The 21346-nt window shown below is 42.8% G+C and overlaps 1 protein-coding gene across 9 annotated transcripts in view; it reads right to left on the minus strand.

Annotated features, from left to right (window-relative positions):
• The window catches only part of LOC123513654 (alpha-2-macroglobulin-like protein 1), a 41533-nt gene that overhangs the window by 15923 nt on the left and 4264 nt on the right, over window positions 1-21346 (minus strand). For 2 of the 9 annotated variants that reach the window (XM_045270948.1, XM_045270943.1), the window contains exons 3-14: window positions 20520-20755; window positions 19196-19312; window positions 18823-18983; window positions 17584-17662; window positions 17217-17432; window positions 16932-17075; window positions 15494-15727; window positions 11012-11191; window positions 10562-10736; window positions 9926-10072; window positions 9118-9266; window positions 8624-8684 (exon numbers count right to left, since the gene is read on the minus strand). In XM_045270948.1, coding sequence (XP_045126883.1) covers window positions 8624-8684; window positions 9118-9266; window positions 9926-10072; window positions 10562-10736; window positions 11012-11191; window positions 15494-15727; window positions 16932-17075; window positions 17217-17432; window positions 17584-17662; window positions 18823-18983; window positions 19196-19312; window positions 20520-20755 — 1899 coding nt within the window. Of the gene's footprint in view, window positions 1-424; window positions 639-1709; window positions 1861-3313; window positions 3528-5011; window positions 5199-5703; window positions 5927-6264; window positions 6431-7276; window positions 7500-8623; window positions 8685-9117; window positions 9267-9925; window positions 10073-10561; window positions 10737-11011; window positions 11192-15493; window positions 15728-16931; window positions 17076-17216; window positions 17433-17583; window positions 17663-18822; window positions 18984-19195; window positions 19313-20519; window positions 20756-21346 lie in introns of all 9 variants that reach the window. The other 7 variants (XM_045270946.1, XM_045270951.1, XM_045270947.1 and 4 more) reach the window with 7 other exon arrangements.

Consider the following 21346-nt stretch of genomic DNA (forward strand, 5'->3'; position numbering starts at 1 on the left):
TGAATGAGGAGTCAGATGGGTGCTGATGAGGTGGCAGGTACAAGAATTACATAAGACCCTCTCATTATTTGTACTGGCTCTCTTTCAGTGCCAGAACACTTGACTTGGGATTGCTGCAAGTATGGCCTTTTGTTTGCATCTGTGGGTCTTTGTTTCTTAAAAGGCCATAAGTCAGGAAATGTGTAGTACTTTTGCCTTTTTCTGCCACAAACCAACAATACCACAAGAAGAAATTTGGAGCAACAAATGATGCAGAAAAAAAAAAAAAAAAAAAAAAAAAAAAAAAAAAGGAGCAAGCAATTGACTTCTCCACTTTCAAACGCACTCATCGTAAACTGAGGATACGTAAAGAGGACGCGAAAAATAACAGTGAGAACAGCAAGCAGAGAGGAGGCCACAACTGTCTTTCCCACCAGATACTGACGGAATGAAAGAGAGTTCCCAGAGCCAAGTCTCGGGGAAGTAAGAACGCAACTGTACTGCCTCTCCCTCCTCTCCTCCCTCTCCTCTTCTTTCTGGTGATGGTGGTGCTGGTTGTGGTAGTGCTGCAAATACTGGCCCAACAATTGACACTGGAATTGCCAAGTCAAGGAGAGCCATGTCATCACTTACTATGCGGTCTTCTAAGTAGTGATAAACTGAAAGGATAAAGGTTGCTTGTTAGTGGTGAGGGAGTGTGAAGCAGAGGAAGGAAAGGAGACAGAAGAGTGAGATGGCGATGAGTGACAGAGAGAAATGAAGAGATGGCAAATACAGTGAGTGACAAAAGGGGAAGTAAAATAGAAATGAAGAGATGGAAAGTAGAATGAGTGACAAAAGGGAAATAAAAGAGAGAAATTAAGAGATAGGAGATAGAGGAATAGGTGACAAAGGGAAATAAAAGAGAGAAATGAAGAGATGGAAAGTAGAGTGAGTGACAAAAGGGAAATGAAGAGATGTGAAATAGAAAAATAAGTTACATAGGGAAATAAAAGAGAAAAATGAAGAGCTAGCAAGTAAAAGATAAAAGATAAAAGGGAAATAGAGGAGAAAAATCAAGAGATGGGGAGTAGAGTGAGTGAGTGATAAAAGAGAAATAAAAGAGAGAATGAAGAGATGGCAAATAGAGGAGTGAGTGACAGAGGAAAAAATGGATAAGAGATAGGGATATGTGAACATGTTTCCATTTTTCTTTTTCTTTCCAATTTCCAGTGAGTGAAGGATGTCGAGAGGAACGTGAGGAAGGAAAACACGACATCACGAACAGATAAATCTTGTGTTTTTGTGGCATTTCTGAGTACGTCACATGTCCATTCTGTTTCCATCACTTTCTCTGCTCTCTGCTTCTGAATATTTGGTGAAATCTGAGACCAAGGATGGTGTAGTGAAGCAGAACACAAAGGAAGGCCAGGACTCAGTACACCTTGAGAAACATGAAGATTGAGATTAAAAGCCCAAGTGATGAGGAGCCTTGCTCTTATTTACAAACTTACAGGCATCCGTGTCAGTTGCAGTTTGTGAAAAGAAGATAAAAGGTGACAGTGATAATCTGACTGATGGCTTCCTCAAGTTGCATGTACAGAACTGGTATTGAGAGATAGCCAGTAAACCTTTAGTACTTGAGAGACATTACATCCCATGCAATAGAGAGACAAGTAAGCCTGTGGAGAGGCACAACACAACCCAACACACCACACCACAACACAATACAACATCCATGTGATACTGACGACAGGAGGGACAGTTGCCACAGCCATGTTTCCGGGAAATAGGAGCGAGTGGCCTTCTTCTCAATGTTGGTGGGGCGTTGGACTACTGCCGGCCTGCCTGTAATGCCTGGAGCACCTTGAATTTCTTGCAAGTTGTCAGCAAAGGGGATCTCTGTGGAACAATTAATTGTTTTAGCGTGGTGGCACGAGAGGCAGGTGGCTGGGCAGGCGTGGCACGGGGTGCGGGTCAGAGAGGTGGTCTTGAAGTCCTTGGGTTAGAGTCTCAAGAAGGACTGCTGCATTGGAATGGCTCTGGGTCATACTTAAAAAAAGGAAGTCAACTTGTGATATTATGTCCATGTTGGAGGGCCACTAGGAAAAAAAAAAAAAAAAAAAAAAAGAGAGAGAGAAGGCCTGCAGCATCAGTCCTCAAGACAAGGTCAGAAATTATTATAAAAGATGTTTGCTCAGCAGATGCTTGAACTGCACGGGTGCCAAGTGAAACATGTCCAGGTGTGCCAAGTGTCTCACCGCGAGTGCCAGTGACAGTGAAGCCTCTGCTACTACAGGAAGGAGAGACACCATATGACACACACACACACACACACACACACACACACACACACACACACACACACACACACACACACACACACACACACACACACACACGCCCGGTAGCTCAGTGGTTAGAGCGCTGGCTTCACAAGCCAGAGGACCAGGGTTCAATTCCCTGGCCGGGTGGAGATATTTGGGTGTGTCTCCTTTCACGTGTAGCCCCTGTTCACCTAGCAGTGAGTAGGTACGGGATGTAAATCGAGGAGTTGTGACCTAGTTGTCCCGGTGTGTGGTGTGTGCCTGGTCTCAGGCCTATCCGAAGATCGGAAATAATGAGCTCTGAGCTCGTTCCGTAGGGTAACGTCTGGCTGTCTTGTCAGAGACTGCAGCAGATCAAACAGTGACACACACACACACACACACACACACACACACACACACACACACACACACACACACACACACACACACACACACACACACACGCCCGGTAGCTCAGTGGTTAGAGCGCTGGCTTCACAAGCCAGAGGACCAGGGTTCAATCCCCTGGCCGGGTGGAGATATTTGGGTGTGTCTCCTTTCACGTAGCCCCTGTTCACCTAGCAGTGAGTAGGTACGGGATGTAAATCGAGGAGTTGTGACCTAGTTGTCCCGGTGTGTGGTGTGTGCCTGGTCTCAGGCCTATCCGAAGATCGGAAATAATGAGCTCTGAGCTCGTTCCGTAGGGTAACGTCTGGCTGTCTTGTCAGAGACTGCAGCAGATCAAACAGTGAAACACACACACACACACACACACACACACACACACACACACACACACACACACACACACACACACACACACACACACACACACACACTCTGAGGGCAAAAGAGGAGAAGACAAGCTCAAAAAGTGTCCCACACCAAAGCAAGGCACCTTCAGCAGGAAACACTGGTTGGTTCCTGTGTTGCCTGCAGAGCTGCCTTATGTCAATACACAACCAAGCTTTCTCCCACACAGGAAGGAACCCTCCACCAGGAAAATCAGACAGAGAAGCATAAATTGTGGTGAGCCAAGGACTGACGGTAGGAGGTTTAGGGACCACAGCCAGGTCTCGGGGAAGTAGGATCGAGTGGACAGTGTTTCCGCCTCTGTTGTGTGTGTCGGTGAAGGTGGTGGTGGTGGTGGTGGCGATGTTCTTGGTGGTACTGCTCCTTGTGGTGCCCGTTGTGAACTGCCCTGAGAGCGAAGTACAATGAGTCCGATGCCAAAATCCTTTGGATTCCATCCTTCAAAGTCTGAAAAAGTTTTTCACATGTTGTGAACAATTCCTAACTGCCATTATGTCCCTAAGGAATGTCATGACAAATGGGAGACGACACATTTCACTTTCTCTTAGTGAACCACAGTGTGTGGTTCTCTGGGACTCAGTAAAGACTGCCATATGCTGCCAATCACAGCAAGTCTTCACAGTGTGTGGGTGCGAACGAAGGACGTCATTTTTAGCCATCGATCGTGACACTTGCATGGTCGTGTGGCAACAATGGAACAAGTACACGGGACACCCGGGAGGCTTGCTGGGAATTTCTTGAACTTTAGGGAAGTCTCCTGGCATTGTCAAAGATCAAATGTAACGCTTACAACAACAGAAAGTTTATGTAAGAAATTCGTGTACCTTAGAGGAGAAGAGATTACAAATTCCTGTCATGGGTGAATTCATGCATTTCCTTAAGCCAATCATTCATCCACACCTTTCTACTTTGATTTTTTGGTTCCAAGCTTTCAAGGGCAAAGACAATGACAATGCATGCAGCTTCCCTACTCGTCTTGCCTGGATAAAGCACAACACACACCACAGTCAGTCACTGCACTGCTGTGTGGCAAAAACCATGATTGAACAGTTTGTGTAAACACTGTGATTGTGGAGTCATGACTGTGTCTGGCAACTTTAATGCTGGAAGGGAACCTTGGAAGGCATGTAAGTGCATCTCACAATTGCATGTTCTATTGAAGGTCCAAAAAAGAAGTTTCTGTGGGCAAGATGGAAAGTGAGATAAAGAAATAATTGTATCACCAGAAAAGAGTGTATCAACACTAAGGACACGTGTTGGTGTTGTGTTTGTAATGTATGTAGCCTTCAGTACCTGCCATTATGATTCTACCTGACTGCAGACAGTACCATATGCCTGAGTGAGCTTTGGCAAAACTTGCATTCTGAAAATATTAGTAGCTAGTAAAGAAAAAAGATTAAAAACAAAATATGTACATTCATCATTACTTGGAGAGAACCAAAGAGAGACAACAGGGATGCTGAAATGTCACTCACTAAACAGGAGAATGAAGCACAACATTGGAGGAACCCTGAGAGGAGATGCAGGTGACTCACCCAGTGATCACTTGCCTTCCTGTCACCCAGGAAAGAATCAACACCAGGACAGAGAGCCAGCCAGTGAGTGAACCACAGCAAACACACACTCAAGGGAGGAGGGGCAGTCCGCCACAGCCATTCGCGTCTCAGAGAAGTGAAAGCAAGTGGCTGTTTTTGCCATGTCCTCCATTGGCACTATGACAGTGGTAGTGGCAGTGGCAGTGGTGGTGGTGATGGCAGTGGTGGTGCAGTGTGAGTCCCATGTTAGAACACATGCACCAAGAGGGTGATGCACCAACACCACTCACACCTCCCCAAGCACAGCCACTTCCTTCCTGCCTCCCAGAAAAGAACCAGCCAACTACAGAAGCAGAGAACCAGCCACTCAGTGAACCACATGAACAAAAGACTGACGAGAGAAGGGCCATGGACCACAGCCATGTCTCGGGGAAGAAGGAGCGAATGTCTGACGTCTCTGCCTCTGCCGTGCCTGTTGGTGAAGGTGGTGGCAGTGGCAGTGATGTGTTCTCTGGTGCACTTATGCCATCAGGACCGTCAAGTGTGGTGAAGTAATCGTATTCCGCATAATAATAGTGGTAGTCTGGAAAATATGCTTGCTTAGTGAGTGTTGTTTCATTATTGGGTGACATGTAGCAGTAATAGTTGACACAGTAGCTTCATTGTTCTTGATGATCCAATGCACCATCCCTTGCCTGAAGTAACATCATAAAAAAAGAAAGAAGAAAAAAGAAAAACAGCTTGTAAATATGTCTTATAACATCTTGTTCTCAGTTTGAAGTTCCAAATCTGATGTTGCTTTGGGCAAGGCAACACAAGATGCTGTAAAGACACGACTATTTGTATGAGGAGATAAAAGTAGTTTTTTTGTTACAGAGAGAGAGAGAGAGAGAGGACAGGGATAACTTCTAAAGTCATGCCAAAGTAGCACTTCACAGTAATGTCACAAATGAAAAATGAAAGCCAAGCAGTGACAGTCAGGTGTGTTAGTGTATTGTGCCCTGTCCCTCAGAAGACAAACACATGACACAGGGACACAGGGTCTTGCAGGGCCAACTAACACAGGCAAGACACAACTGGACACTGACGGCAAGGGGAGCAGTTTCCACAACCATGTCTCAGGAAAGTAGGAACGAGTGGGTGATGATGGCTCTGCTCTTGTTCTCTCAGGCTCTGAAGCTACTGAAGCGATGTGATTTCTCCGATTAAAAGCAACTTCTCGCACTATTGATGCTGGTGGTAATATTGGTGGGCCTCTTCTTGCTCCCATACCACGAACTGCTCCTGGGAGGCCATAGTAGAGAATCATCTCTGGAAGCCATAATGAGGTGATTGTAGAAAGATAAAGGTAGTTTTCCTGTGACTTGGTTTCTATCTGGTTTTTATTTGGGTTTCAGAGAGAGAGAGAGAGAGAGAGAGAGAGAGAGAGAGAGAGAGAGAGAGAGAGAGGGTGGGGATAACTTCAGAAATCATGCTGAAGTAGAAAGCTTAACAATATTACTAATGATAACCAAGCAGTGACAGAGTCAGGTGTGTTAGTGTGTGGTGGCCTGTCCCTCAGGAGACAAACACATGACACAGGAACACAGGGATGCAGGGATCGACTTGCAGTGCCAGCCAACAAATGCAAGACACGACTGGATACTGACGGCAAGGATAGCAGTTTCCACAACCATGTCTCAGGGAAGTAAGATCGAGTGGGAATCCCATGATAATGAGGGGCTGGCCTTCCCATTGGAGGTCCTCGTATCATATAGTCAACTCCTGCTGCCACAGCCACTCCATTTCCATGGGCTGCATAGGGTATGCGCCAATCTGGAAGCCATAATGAGGCGATATAATGACACATAGACTGACTGGTGACTGACGGCACAACCAGCGCTGACCTTCTAGTGGAGGTGGTGAGGACAGTGTACTGGTCTATATGTGGGAAAAGATTACTCAAGACGTGTGATGGTTCGTTAGTGAGAGTATCCTGGAAGACTAGATATCCGTGAACGTGTTTGGTGATGTGGTCTAGCGGTGGTGATCCCTTCCTGCTAGTAAGGCTGATCATGATGAGGGGAACTAAACCATTTACCACCAAAGGGATGGAGACATTAGAATGATGAGGCAAAACACCAGCAATCTCTCAGTCTCCCTGTACGGTATTTTGCATCACCTTGCCTTCATCTCATCTCTGTGTCACCCTCACTGCTTTGCCATTACTCTCTCTGAATACCTGCAGCAGTGAAGACACACGAATGTAGCCACAATACTGACTCCTCTTTTACTACAAATAACTGTGGCACCAAGTAGACACACTTATCTTGCCAGGGTTCTGATTCAGCCTCTGCCATCACTGTCACAGCTGGACCAGAGGACTAGCTGGGAGAGGAAGCTTATGGGACAGAACCCTTGGTAGGACGCTCCAGGGAAACAGAAGCTTATCACAGCCGCTCATTTAAAAGTACTTCGATTGGCTGTAGTTGTGAGACGGGCCGGCGGCGAGACACTGCAGAACGTGGTGACTGTCTTTGTCTTTGATGGTGCCAGAGAAGACAGGCACTAGGGAAGAGTAAGAAGTGTGTTTCCACCACCAGAAGGATCAGAGGCACACTACAAGAGCCGCACCACCCAAACAACCCGCCTGGAAGGATACCACACAGGCCAGACACTGACGGCAGGAGGGAAAGTGACCACAGCCAGGTCTCGGGGAAGTAGGAGCGAGCGGCCTCCTCCTCCTCCTCCTGCTGCTGTGTGGGTGATGGAGTAAGCTGTCCTGTGGTGGTGGTGGTGGTGGTGGTGGTGAAGAGCACTGCTGTGGCGGTGGTAGTAGGGAACGGTACTGCTGAAGCGATGGTGGGGAAGAACTGTGGTGGAGTGGTGATAGTGTAGTACCATTCTGTGAGGGGGGAGGGGTAAAGAAGACTTGGACTGCCACCATTATTGTAGGCTGCACTCTTTAAAAATGTTAGTGGGTCCCAGACACACAAAGGATATTCTATAAAGGAAGCCCCCTGGTGGAGAGATGAGGTGGCAGTGTTACCACTTCTCCCCATCGCTGACTTAACTCTACCTAACTTTCACCAGATTGAGCTCTCCGTTCTGTAGTCCCACAGAGTACCTAATAATGTCACACCCTCCCCAGCTCTTGCTTCTGTATCATCCTCCCAGAGTAAGAGTGTCACTCTCCCCAGCTCTTGCTTCTGTATCATCCTCCCAGAGTAAGAGTGTCACTCTCCCCAGCTCTTGTTTCTGTATCATCCTCCCAGAGTAAGAGTGTCACTCTCCCCAGCTCTTGCTTCTGTATCATCCTCCCAGAGTAAGAGTGTCACTCTCCCAGCTCTTGCTTCTGTATCATCCTCCCAGAGTAAGAGTGTCACTCTCCCCAGCTCTTGCTTCTGTATCATCCTCCCAGAGTAAGAGTGTCACTCTCCCCAGCTCTTGCTTCTGTATCATCCTCCCAGAGTAAGAGTGTCACTCTCCCCAGCTCTTGCTTCTGTATCATTCCCCCAGAGTAAGAGTGTCACTCTCCCCAGCTCTTGCTTCTGTATCATTCCCCCAGAGTAAGAGTGTCACTCTCCCCAGCTCTTGCTTCTGTATCATTCCCCCAGAGTAAGAGTGTCACCTCCTTAACTCTTGCTTCTGTATCATCTCCCCAAAGAGGTCTTTGTTTTTCTGCCCCACAGTAATGATGTCACACTCTCCCCACCACTTATGTTTTGTGCAAGTCACCCATAGTAATGATGTCATAAAGTCCGTCACATTTGAAGACTCAAGTGGAAGTTAATGTGTATTTGAGATAATTAACTGCTTTCAATTAAGAGTTCCTCAAAGACTAAGAAGACCTGATGATGTGGCAGAAAGAGGAGGAGGAGGAGGAGGGTGTTGTTATTGTTGCTGTTGTTGTTCATTACTTATTATTTGTCAAGTGGTTTGTGGGAGGTGACATCACTTCTGAGTTAGTATGGTGGTGAGGGAGACACTTTCCTCACCATCCCCAAGACACCAATAAGGAACACTCACCACGAAAGTGGCAGGGTCTGTTCTCCACCTTCAGATCCGTAAACACAAATAGTCCAGATTTCTGCCAGGGAAAAAGAAGTTGTAGTTGTAATAATCATTGTAGTAGTGCAAGATGTAATAGTAGCACTTAAACACAATTTTGTATAATATATTGTAATCCTGCAGACAAAATGCTGATAAATATGGAGGTGGACAGAATAGAGGTGAAAGATTGAGAATATTGATGAACTCTTGCATTAGGGAGATGTACAGAATAGTGATGAAAGACTGAACTCTTGCATTAGGAAGGTGGACGGAATAGGCATGAAAGATTGAGAATACTGATGAACTCTTGCATTAGAGAGATGGACAGAATAGTGATGAAAGACTAGGAATACTGACTAACTCTCACATTACGGAAATGGACTGAAGAGTGATGAGAGACTGAGAACATGCTGATTAACTTTTCTAGCACTAAAGCAGCTCACTTAAGTATCCAGTCCTGCAGAGCTTACCTCAAACATTTTAATGGCATCCACACCCTCAGTATAGTGACCGTAGGGATGCCAAATGGACCTCTTCACCACTCCAGCAGGCTCCTCCTCAGCAAAGGGTATGGGCATTCCTGGTCGTAGAGGATCAGTGGTGTCTGCTTCATCTTCCTCTGGTGGGTGAAGGAAGGGAGGGATTTGAAAGGACGTCTGGGAGAGAAAGCAGCTCATATTCTTTGTGTCACTGTCTTGATGTTTAGCCAGTTTAGTGGAAATGAGACTTTGAGGGAGCTGTGAGAGAGGTTAAAGTCAAGAGGAAGGAGTGAAGGAACCATAAGAGAGGGAGACAACTGGATGAACATGGAGATAGATGGACAAGAGGATACTATAAGATCAGGAAAAGTCAGTGTCTGAGAAACATTTAAAAAGTCTAGTTTTCCACATAGGATGGTAGACATCTGGAACAGCTTGAACGATGAGATTGTAACAGCAGAAAGTGTGCATAAATTTAAGGAAAAGTTGGATAAAATTAGATATGGAGACAGGTTACTATGCACCCTGCTAGAATCTTGCAAAATACAACTAGGTAAATACACAACACACACACACACACACACACACACACACACACACACACACACACACACATACACAAGAAAAAGCCATAAAGTTATTCCCAGTTTTGAGTGTGCTAGAGTAAGGCAGCCACACCTTCTCTCATTTCATTCTTACAGGTTCCTATTTTTTTCTATTACATTCCTTTCATTCCCCTCTTCCTCTTCTTCTTCATCCTCTCATTTCCCCTCAAGATCCAAATGTCCTCAGTACTCACCCCTCTTTTTTTGGCAGTATTCATTATCGTTAATCTGTGAGTTCTCTGTGTCACCAACTATTGCCTTCTTGACCACCTTAAACACACCCTCCAGTGTTAGGTGGTCCTCATTTGACTGCAGAAGCTCCACACTCTTGTCCACCACACCTGCGGAGAATCAGATTGAGGTGGTGTGTGGTGAGGTAAGGTGTGGTAAGGTAAGGTGAAGTGTGGTGAGGTTAGGTCATGTCAGGCAAGGTTAGATTAAGTTTGGTTAAGTTAGGTTAGGTTAAATTTAAAGTTTAATTCTCAGGTTAAATTACATTAAAATTTAGTTGGGTTAAGTTAGGTTAAGTTAGATTGTGTCAGATTGTTAGGTTAAATTAACTTAAAATTCATGTAAGTTATATTCAATTTGGTTATGTCAGATCAAGGTTAGGTTAGGTTGAGTTGAGCTGGGCTGGGCTGGGCTGGGTTAGGTTAGGTTAGGTTGAGTTGAGTTGAGGCAGATTGGGTTGAGCTGGGCTGGTTTAGGTTAGGTTGAGTTGAGCTAGGTTAGGTTAGGTTAGGTTAGGTTGAGTTGAGTTGAGTTAGATTGGGTTGGGTTTGGGTAGGGTAGGTTAGGTCGTGTGGGGTGAGGTGATGCCAGTGACTCACCCAGACTGCAGAGAGAGTTTGGTTCAGCATTAAGGTCAAGGTGGACCTCCTCGCCAGGCTCAGCTTTATTAGTGGACCAGGCAAGACTCACCAAGTTGGTCAGGCACTTCTTGATTCGGATCTCCTGCATTGCTGACACCACCTCACCGTCTGGCCGTGTGTACCAGACCAGCACCTGCACACACACACACACATGGAGAGAAAATGTTGTGTTTATTAGTGCTCCAAATAATTTCCTCCTTGTACAAACATTATCAGTATTACTATTTCTTTGCTAATTTTCATCATTGTATCTGTTTCTATCTTTTACTATTCTTCTCAACACATGGAATAGTAAGAGGAGTGTGTGGAATGGCACCATGTCACTTACAACGATGATAATAACATGAATTGATAACTAGGAATAATACTACTACATTTCTGATAGATTAGTACAAACTTTTCACACACCTTAGCAGATGGGGAGGCTGTGAGGTGAATGGTGAGGGGCAGGCTGAGCACACCCCTTGCTACACCCTCAGTGGCGGGCGGCAGGGGCACCAGCAGCAGGGAGGAGTCAATGGGGAGGTCGGTGTCAGTAAGGGTGTGTTCCTCAGTGTGAGTGAACTGGATTTGACCTCTAGAGACAAGCTGTGTGTGGGGAAAGAGGGAGATGGATCAGTTGTGGTGTGATTTTTGTTTAACACACACACACACACACGATGCAAAATTGTTAAGAAAAGTGAGATGTGACAAAGATTGCGAACTACTCCAGGAAGACTTGGACAGAATATGGAAATGGAGCTGTACATGGCAAATGGAGTTCAACACGACAAAATGCAAGAAATTAGAGTTTGGCAAGAGTGAAAGAAGAATCAGGAGTATGTACAAGATAGGAAATGAAGACATAAAAACCAGTCATGAAGAAAAAGACCTTGGGGTGACAATTACCAATGACCTATCGCCAGAGAGACATATAAACAAAATAATTGGAGAAGTATTGAACTTATTGAGGAACATAAGAGTGGCGTTCGTATATTTAGATGAAGAAATGATGAAGAAAATAATTACTGCAATGATAAGACCAAGGCTTGAATATGCAACAATACAGTGGGCTCCGAACTTAAAGAAACACATAAGGAAACTAGAGAAAGTACAGAGGGCTGCAACAAAAATGGTGCCTGACTTAAGAGATTTGACTTATGAAGACAGACTGAACAGAATGCAACTTCCGACCCTGGAAAACAGAAGAGAAAGGGGAGACCTGATAGCAATATACAGAGTGATGATTGGCATGGAAAAATGGATAGGGAAGATCTGTGTATGTGGAATGAAAGAATGTCGAGAGGGCATGGGAAAAACTAAAATGGCCACTTATAGGAGAGATGTGAAAAATATAGCTTCCATCATAGAAGGGTGGAAGCATGGAATAGTTTAGACGTGGAAGTGGTCAACGCAAGGAATATTCATGATTTTAAGAAAGAGCTGGACATTAGTAGATATGGAGACGGGACAGTACGAGCATAGCTCTTTTCCCGTATGTTACAATTAGGTAAATACAATTAGGTAAATACACACACACACACACACACACACACACACACACACACACACACACACACACGAGACTAGGAATGGAATAAAAGTGACTTACACGAACATAGATGGATTTCTGTCTAAGAGGCTAGAATGTATGGATTACCTAAGAAATAACGAACCGGACAAAATGTGTGTAGTGGAAACAAAGCTCAGGCCCGAAATAAAGCTAGACTGGTTTGTTGTAAAACACTACAAAGTATGGAGAAATGATAGAAAAAATAAAGGAGGTGGTGGTATAATGGTTCTTACTAAGGAAGATCTGATAGTGAAGGAGGTGAACTATAGTAAGAGAAATGAGGAAGTGATAAGTATGCTTATAACAGATGGCAAGAGGGACATTAATATTATAACAGTATACATACCACCCAGAACCAATGCTTGGGAATATGAACAGTACCAAATGGTGATGAGAAATACTCTAGACAGAATGAAGCAAGAACTCATCAGAAAGGATAGAGTGATGATAGTTGGAGACTTTAATTGCAAAGAAATAGTGTGGGAAGACTACGAAGTGGTGAATGGTGGTGAGTGGGCAGAAGAATTGTTAAAGGTAGCAACAAATAACTTGATGACACAGTGGGTGAGATCACCAACAAGGTGCAGGGGACAAGATGTTGCAGCAAGGTTGGATTTGGTATTTACCAGGGAATCTCTAAAAGAGGAAATTGAACATGAAAGTCCCTTGGGGAAAAGCGATCATGATGTCCTAAGCTTTGAGCTGGATACAGAATTAAGCACGAATAAGATTGTGGAATGCAGGGAGGAAAAATTAAATTATACTAGGGCAAATTATAACCATATAAGGGAGTTCTTTAATGAAATTGACTGGTCCGTGGTATACCAGGAAAGAGATATGCAATTGAAATACGATAAATTTATGGATTTGTATAACTCTGCTGTGAAAAAGTTTGTGCCATATTACAGAAAGAGGACTTTAAATAATAAACAGTGGTTTAATAGAAATTGTGAAGAAGCAAAAAAGAACAAAGAAAAGGCATGGAAGAAACTTAAGAAAAACAGTGATGTATTATCAAGAGAAGGCTACAAAACAGCAAGGAATAGATATGTTGAAGTAAGGAGAACAGCACAGAAGGAATATGAACAGAGGGTGGTGGAAAACTGTGATAGTGACCCAAAAATGTTTTACAAATTCATAAATGGAAAACTAAATAAAAGGGAGGCAATAGAAAAGGTAAAAAACGGGGAAGAAGTATATGAAGATGCTGGAGATATAGCTGAAATTTTGAACGACAACTTTTGCAAAGTGTTTACAAAGGAGGAGCATTTTATGGGAGGAAGGCCTACGGAAATAAAGCAAATGCAGGACATCATGGTTACTAAGGAAGATGTAAGGAAAATTATAAGCAATCTGGATATTAATAAATCAATGGGGCCTGATGGCATATCTGGGAGGTTGCTAAAAGAATGTAAGGATCAATTGTTGAACCCCATATTTGATATTGTGGAAACCTCCATACGAACAGGATTAGTCCCGAAAGAGTGGAAAAGAGCTGACATTGTGCCTATATATAAGAATGGTAGTAGAATGGAACCGCTAAATTATAGACCAGTATCGTTGACTAGTATATTGTGCAAGGTATGTGAAGAAGTAATTAAAGCTAAGTGGAGTGAGTATCTAGAAAGTGAAAACATTCTGAGTGAAAGGCAGTTTGGTTTCAGAAAAGGAAGATCGTGTGTATCCAATTTATTATGTTTTTATTCAAGAGTGACTGACATACTACAACATAGAGAGGGATGGGTGGATGCTATCTACCTGGACTTGAGAAAGGCCTTTGATAAAGTACCACACAATAGACTGATGTGGAAACTAAAGATGATTGGAGGAGTAAATGATAAACTAGCAAAATGGATGGAAAATTACTTAATGGGAAGAGAAATGAGAACAGTGGTGAGAGGAAGGAAGTCCGAGTGGAAGAAGGTAACCAGTGGAGTTCCACAAGGGTCAGTGCTTGGTCCCATCATGTTTTTGATTTATGTTAATGATATGCCAGTAGGAATTGACAGTTATATGAACATGTTTGCGGACGATACTAAAATTATGAGGAGAGTAAAGAATGTGGAAGATTGTAACAAGTTACAGGAAGATCTTGATAAAATATATGAGTGGAGTAAAGAGTGGCAGATGGAATTTAATATAGACAAGACCCATGTTATGAAAATGGGAAGAAGTAGATACAGACCAAACTGGGATTACAGGCTGGGTGATGAGAAAATTAAAGAGACCAATGAGGAGAAAGACTTAGGAGTAACCGTGCAAAACACTTTGTCACCGGAGAAACACATTAACAAGATTTTTTGGAAAACATACAACATGCTTCAAAATATTGGCCTTGCATTCCACTACCTAGATGAAGGAATGATGAAGAAGATATTATGTACCTTAATAAGACCCCAGTTAGAATATGCAGCATGTGTCTGGTCACCGCATATGAAGAAAAATGTGAAGAAGGTAGAAAGGGTACAGAGGCTGGCAACAAGGATGGTACCAGGACTCAGGGAGTTAGACTATGAGGAAAGACTGAGGAAGCTGGGGCTGACCACATTAGAAGAGAGAAGAACAAGAGGAGACATGATAACTATGTATAAATTGGTGAACAAGATTGACATACTGGATAGAGAGTTGATAAAGGTGACCACAAGTAATCATCTCCGAGGACATGGAAAAAGCTAATAAAGGACATCTGTCTAAATGACGTGAGAAAATACAGTTTCCCGCATCGTAGCATTGATAAGTGGAATAAACTGAGCAGTCATGTCGTTGACGCGGTGTGTGTCAATCAGATGAAAGAGAGATATGACAGGAATGGACAAGGAGACAGGACACAGAGAGCTTAGCTCGGGCCCTGTAATACACAAATAGGTAAATACAAATAGGTAAATACACATGCACACACACTGAAGATTGGTCTATGAGCTCTGAGCTCGCTCCGTAATGGGGAAGACTGGCTGGGTGACCAGCAGGCGACCGAGGTGAATTACACACACATGCATGACAGTCAACACTCAGCAAATACAGTAAGAAATTGCACAAAGAAGAGCAAAGAAAGACACCAAAATATAATAGTGTTCCTTAGAGCAACAAATCAATGCAACACACCAATTACTACAGAGAACAAAGAATCACTGAAGCATAACAAAACTTGAATGCATCCTTTACAAACACAATAAGACAACAACACACAACTAACATGTACAGTGAAGTTAGCCTTGGAGTCCCTCGTGCCAGCATACATGACACAGAGACAGAGAGAGAGAACACAGATTCACCAAAGCATAACAAAACTTGAATGCATCCTTTAGAAACACAATAAGACAACAACACAACTAACTAACCTGTATGGTGAAGTTAGCCTTAGAGTCCCTCGTGCCAGCATACATGACAGAGACCGTGAAGTTTTGTGTCTCCCCAGCGTGGCACCTCAGCTGGACCTCCGGGGTTTTGATCACAAGGGAGGAGTTTGAAGGGGAGTAGTAGGTCTTGACTCTGTGACTGTCGGCTGACTTGTACATAATTGGGCTCCAGGACCTTTCGGGGTTTTCAATTCGCGGGTATCTTGGTGAGGAGATCTGCAAGCAAATGGGGGTGATGTTTGGTAAGAAAGTGTTTGGTGAAATGTAGAAGAAACTGGGGTGTCTGGTGAAGAGATTGCAAAGAAATGAGGGGTTTTGGTGAGAGGAGAGGAAGAGATAAGACAGGAAAGCTATAGACAGTCAGCTAGAAGACAGGAGAGCAAAGACAAACAAGCACGACCATCACCTAAAGGAAAAGAAAATATGAAATTGTATAGTGTGTGTGTGTGTGTGTGTGTGTGTGTGTGTTTCACTGTTTGATCTGCTGCAGTCTCTGACGAGACAGCCAGACGTTACCCTACGGAACGAGCTCAGAGCTCATTATTTCCGATCTTCGGATAGGCCTGAGACCAGGCACACACTACACACCGGGATAACAAGGTCACAACTCCTCGATTTACATCCCGTACCTACTCACTGTTAGGTGAACATGGGCTACACGTGAAAGGAGACACACCCAAATATCTCCACCCGGCCAGGGAATCGAACCCCGGTCCTCTGGCTTGTGAAACCAGCGCTCTAACCACTGAGCTATGTGTGTGTGTGTGTGTGTGTGTGTGTGTGTGTGTGTGTGTGTGTGTGTGTGTGTGTGTGTTTACCTAGTTGCATTTACCTAGTTCTAGTTTTACAGGGCCTGGGCTTTATGCTCGTGTGGCCCCGTCTCCATATCTACACTTATCCAATCTTTCTTAAAAACTATGCACACTCGTTGCAGACACTACTTCTTCATTCAAACTGTTCCACGTCTCAACACATCTTTGCGGGAAACTATAGTTTTTAATATCTCTTACACATTTCCCTTCCTCAGCTTCTTACTAAGCGATCTTGTGCTTCGACTGGCATATTCTTCTCTCAGGATCAGATGTGTGTGTGTGTGTGTGTTTACCTAGTTGTGGTTTACAGGAGGGGAGTAAACTCATGGTGTCCCATCTCTGTACCTTTTATCAAATTTCTCCTTACAAGTGTGCACAGTCCCAGCCATTACAACCTCCTCATCAAGTTCATTACAAGTGTTCACAACTCTATGAGGGAAACTAGACTTCTTGACATCTCTCCTACAAAAATCCTTTCTCAACTTTAAACCATGTCCTCTTGTACTGCGTGTGTCCAATAGTAAAAAGTCTTCTTTATCCACATCCTCCATACCATTAACCATTCTATAAACATGTATCAAATCTGTGTGTATGTGTGTGTGTCTTACCTCTATGGAGAAATCCTCATGCTTCGGGTAGATGTATTCCACTAACCCTCTAGCGTCAGTGGTGATATTCCTGCAGGTGTCGCCTTTGCAGATTGTCATCAGCTCGTTGGCAGCTGGTTCATCTGAGGGCAGTGTCACCTTGAACTGTCGGGAGAATGGTGATGATAGTGGTGGTGGCGATCAGAGGGAAGGTTTGGTGGTGGTGGTAGTGGTAGTTCTCTATGGCAAAATATTGCACCTCCTCCTCCTTCCCATCCTCCTCCTCCTCCTCCTCCTCCTCCTCACCTGGCCAGTGTAGGGAAGATTAGGCTTGACATACTCCTCCTTCCCTACATGCTTGAATTTAAGAACCTTCCGCTGTACATCTATCTGTCCTGTAGCCTGCGCCTCCTCCCCCGTGCCTTCCTCCACCACCTTGGCCACCACATTGACGGTGGAGTGGCCATAACTGGTGCTTAGGGAGGTGCTCATGGCAATGGTGAAGTTCTCACAGCCGGTGATCTATGGGGGGGTTGAAATGGTAGAGGGTTGAGTGTGGTTTGGGTGGGGTGTGTTTCTGAGAGAGAGAGAGAGAGAGAGAGAGAGAGAGAGAGAGAGAGAGAGAGAGAGAGAGAGAGAGAGAGAGAGAGAGAGAGAAAAGAACAGTACTCACCGGTCTTGTTACTTTGTAGTGGTCAGGTTTACGGATGTCAAAGGTCACTTCTCCCTTTACTGGCTGGCCATACGTGTACCTGACGTGTCACAAATGTTATTATTGTTATTATTATTGTTGCTATTATTGTCTTTATTATTATTATTATTATTATTATTATTATTATTGTTCTTTTTCTTCTTCTTCTTCTTATTCCTCTTGTTATTGTTGTTGTTATTGTTCTGTTTTTTCAAAGGTGACCTAATGAAGACAGCCGTGCCTAAACAATGGTGACAGAAATGGCAAGCAATATCAAGCACTCATAATATCACAAATGTTATAATTGTTCGTATTAATATTAACATATTACGAAACACGTGAAGTGGTACTCGCACACTTAATTGTGATAATGATGATAGTAATAATAATAACAATAACAATAATAGTAATATATTATGTGTGAAAAGTAAATAAGATGACAAAAAAAAATGAGCCACTCAAAAATAAATACAAAGATAACATTCTCTCTCTCTCTCTCTCTCTCTCTCTCTCTCTCTCTCTCTCTCTCTCTCTCTGACGATTTCCTTCTCCCTGTTTTGATCAACTTCTTTTTTTCTTTTTCATTTCTTCTCTTTCCTCTTATCAAAAATGTATGACCAAGCTGTTCTTTTTCTTTTCTTATCTTTCCTCTTATCAAAAATGTACACTTATTCATTTCCTTTCCTTATCTTTCCTCTTATCAAAAACGTAATATATCCTGTTCTTTTGCTTATCTTTTCCTGTATCAAAAAATGTACATCCCCCATCTTTATTTTTTCCTCTTTTCTCTTATCAAAAATGTATGTTTATTATTTTCCTTCTCCTTATCTTTTCCCTCATAAAAAATGTATGCTACCCAAATCTTTTCTTTTCCTTATCTTTTCCTCTTATCAGAAATGTACACTTATTCTTTTCCTTTTCCTTATCTTGTCGCTAATCAAAAATATAATATATCTTGTTCTTTTGCCTATCTTTTCTTTTATCAAAAATGTACACCCCCAATCTTTTTTTCTCTTATCAAAAATGTACACACCCATTCTTTTTTCCTCTTTTCTCATCAAAAATGTACACCCACAATCTTTTTTTTTCTCTTTTCTCTTATCAAAAATGTACACCCCAATCTTATTATTTTTTTTTTTTTTTGTTCCCTCTTTTCTCTTATCAAAAATATATGCTTATTCTTTATATGCCCTTCCCTCTCCCCTCCACTGTAGTACTTACATAGCACAAACTCGGTAGTGCAGACTCTTGGTAGTAGCCAGAATGTAGGGTGGTGACTGCAGGGTGACTTCAAAACGCGGCAACACAAAATCCTCTATCTTGAATGTCTGCACCGCCTTGGATCCTCCCACTGGCGACTCCACATGGATCTTATACGTCCCCTAGGGGTGTAAAAGATGGGTTCGGTGAGATGCCCATAAATCCTGTTAGAAATCCTTAATGTGTCCTTAAATCCATTTTGAAATCTCTAAATCCCTTATCTCTCTCTTTAAAACCCTAATTATTCCTTATCTCATGTCAATCCTTTATCATTGGCCTTGAATTTCACTTGCTACCCTTGATCCCATTACCCCAGTGTTCCCCCATGGCTCACCTCCTCGGGCTCGTTAATCAGTTGGAACTCCTGGTGGATCAGACCCCCGGGGCTCTCCACTCTGACCCACTGGGCGATGCGGCTGCCGGACGGGGACTCGATCCACATCTCCGGGTACTGGTGGATTATTGTTGTTGTTGTTATTATTATCATTATTATTATTGGTGGTGGTGGTGTTATTATTTTTGTTATTGTTATTTTTGTTACTATGTTGAAAGAAAACAAGAAAATGAGTTATTGTTGTTATTGTTATTGCTGTTATTTTTACTGTTGTTATTGCTGGTGTTATTGTTATTATTATTATTGTTCTTTTGTATATTGAAATCAAGAAAATGATGTTGTTATCGTTATTATTGTTATTGTTCTTACTGTTCTTAGTGTTCTTATTGTTATTGTTATTGTTATTACGTATGTTGAAGTAAAGAAAACAGGAAAATATGAATAAATACGAAAGAAAGACAACCTCATAAAAAGCAAGCGAATAATAACAATAATAATAATAATAATAATAATAACTAATAATAATAATAATAATAATAATAATAATAATAATAATAATAACAGAAATAAAACTGAGTAGACAAGTGAACGAAAAAAAAAGAATCAACACATGTAAAATAAAAAAAAAAATTGAAAAAAATACAAGAAAATTTCCCCCCCCCCCATTGCACTCCCAGAACAACGCCCCACCTCGCCCCCTTCCCCCTCCAAAAAAAAAAGGAAAGGAAAAAAAAAAAAAATTATTACATGTAAATAGAAAAAAAAATTATCCTATGCATGTCCATAACAACCCCTGCCCTCTTTCCACCCCCAAAAAAAAAATAAATAAATAAATAACAAAGAAAAGAAAAGAAAAAAAATCTTGCCACATACTCTTAAAAAAAAAAAAAAAAAATTAGATAGATTCCCCAATAGACTTCCACAATCCTCGTATTGTAAACCTTATCTTTGCCCTTAATCCCTTCAGCACCATGACGTGTTTCCCTGTTCACTCTGCTTACTATTTGGTGATTTGATACAGCTTCAGAAACTCATGTGGGGGATTAAAGTAGTAAAGACTGTACCCATTAACCATTGTGACCTCCATAGACCCTTTCTGATGCAAATAAAATAGTCAAATCGTGCACAAAATCTCATGGTAGAAATGTGCCCCAGTGCTGAAGGGGTTAAATACCTTTTCATCGTGCCTGAATCCCGTATATGTGTCATTAAAGAAAAATAAATTAACACAACTTACCGTTCACTCCCAGAACAACACCTCCCCTACAAAAAAAGAAAAAATAAAGGAAAAGAATAAAAGAAAAGAAAAAATGAAATGACTTACCATGCCTGTGAAAACTCTAAGGTAAGGCCCGTAAACGGTGAGGATCCTGAACTGCACCTTCTGTCCCGGGGCGTAAAGGAACTTGTCTGTCTGTACGAATGTCTGAGAGGCTGCGGCGAACTTGATGGTTTCAGTGTGGGTGACTGACTTGCCTCCCAGTGTCCCGTTGATGTGGAGTTTGCCCCTCATGTGATCCACCGCCGGTACTGGGATGGACCGACACACCTCCGTCTGGCCTGTGAGAGAGAGAGAGAGAGAGAGAGAGAGAGAGAGAGAGAGAGAGAGAGAGAGATTGTCATTAATTGTTGTAAACATATAGAAAGTTAATATTTCAAAGACACCACTACTACTACTACTACTACTACTACTACTTTCTATGAAGAAGGGGAAAATTGGCCATGGGCAACATAAACGAAGAAAAAAAAAAAAAAGGGTCTACATAGTTATTAGTTCCCTTGCAGTTCCGAGAGAATTACCCAAAAGCCAGGGACAAATGTCTTGAAACCTCCCTCTTAAATGAAGTCGTAGGAAGTTGTAAATACAGAAGCAGACAGGGAGTTCCAGAGTTTGCCAGAGAAAGGTATGAAAGACTGAGAGTACTGGTTAACTCTTGGATTAGAAAGTTGGACTGAATAGGGGTGAGAGGAAGAAGAAAGCCTTATGCAGTGAGGCCGCAAGAGGGGAGGCATGCATTTAGCAAGATCGGAAGAGCAGTTAGCATGAAAATAACTGTAGGAGATGGAAGGGAAGCAACATTCTGGCGGTGAGAGAGGCTGAAGACAGACAGTCAGAGGAGGAGTTGATGAGACGAAAAACTTTTAATTACT

This window comes from Portunus trituberculatus, chromosome 36, assembly GCF_017591435.1.
Source record: "Portunus trituberculatus isolate SZX2019 chromosome 36, ASM1759143v1, whole genome shotgun sequence".
NCBI lineage: Eukaryota > Metazoa > Arthropoda > Malacostraca > Decapoda > Portunidae > Portunus > Portunus trituberculatus.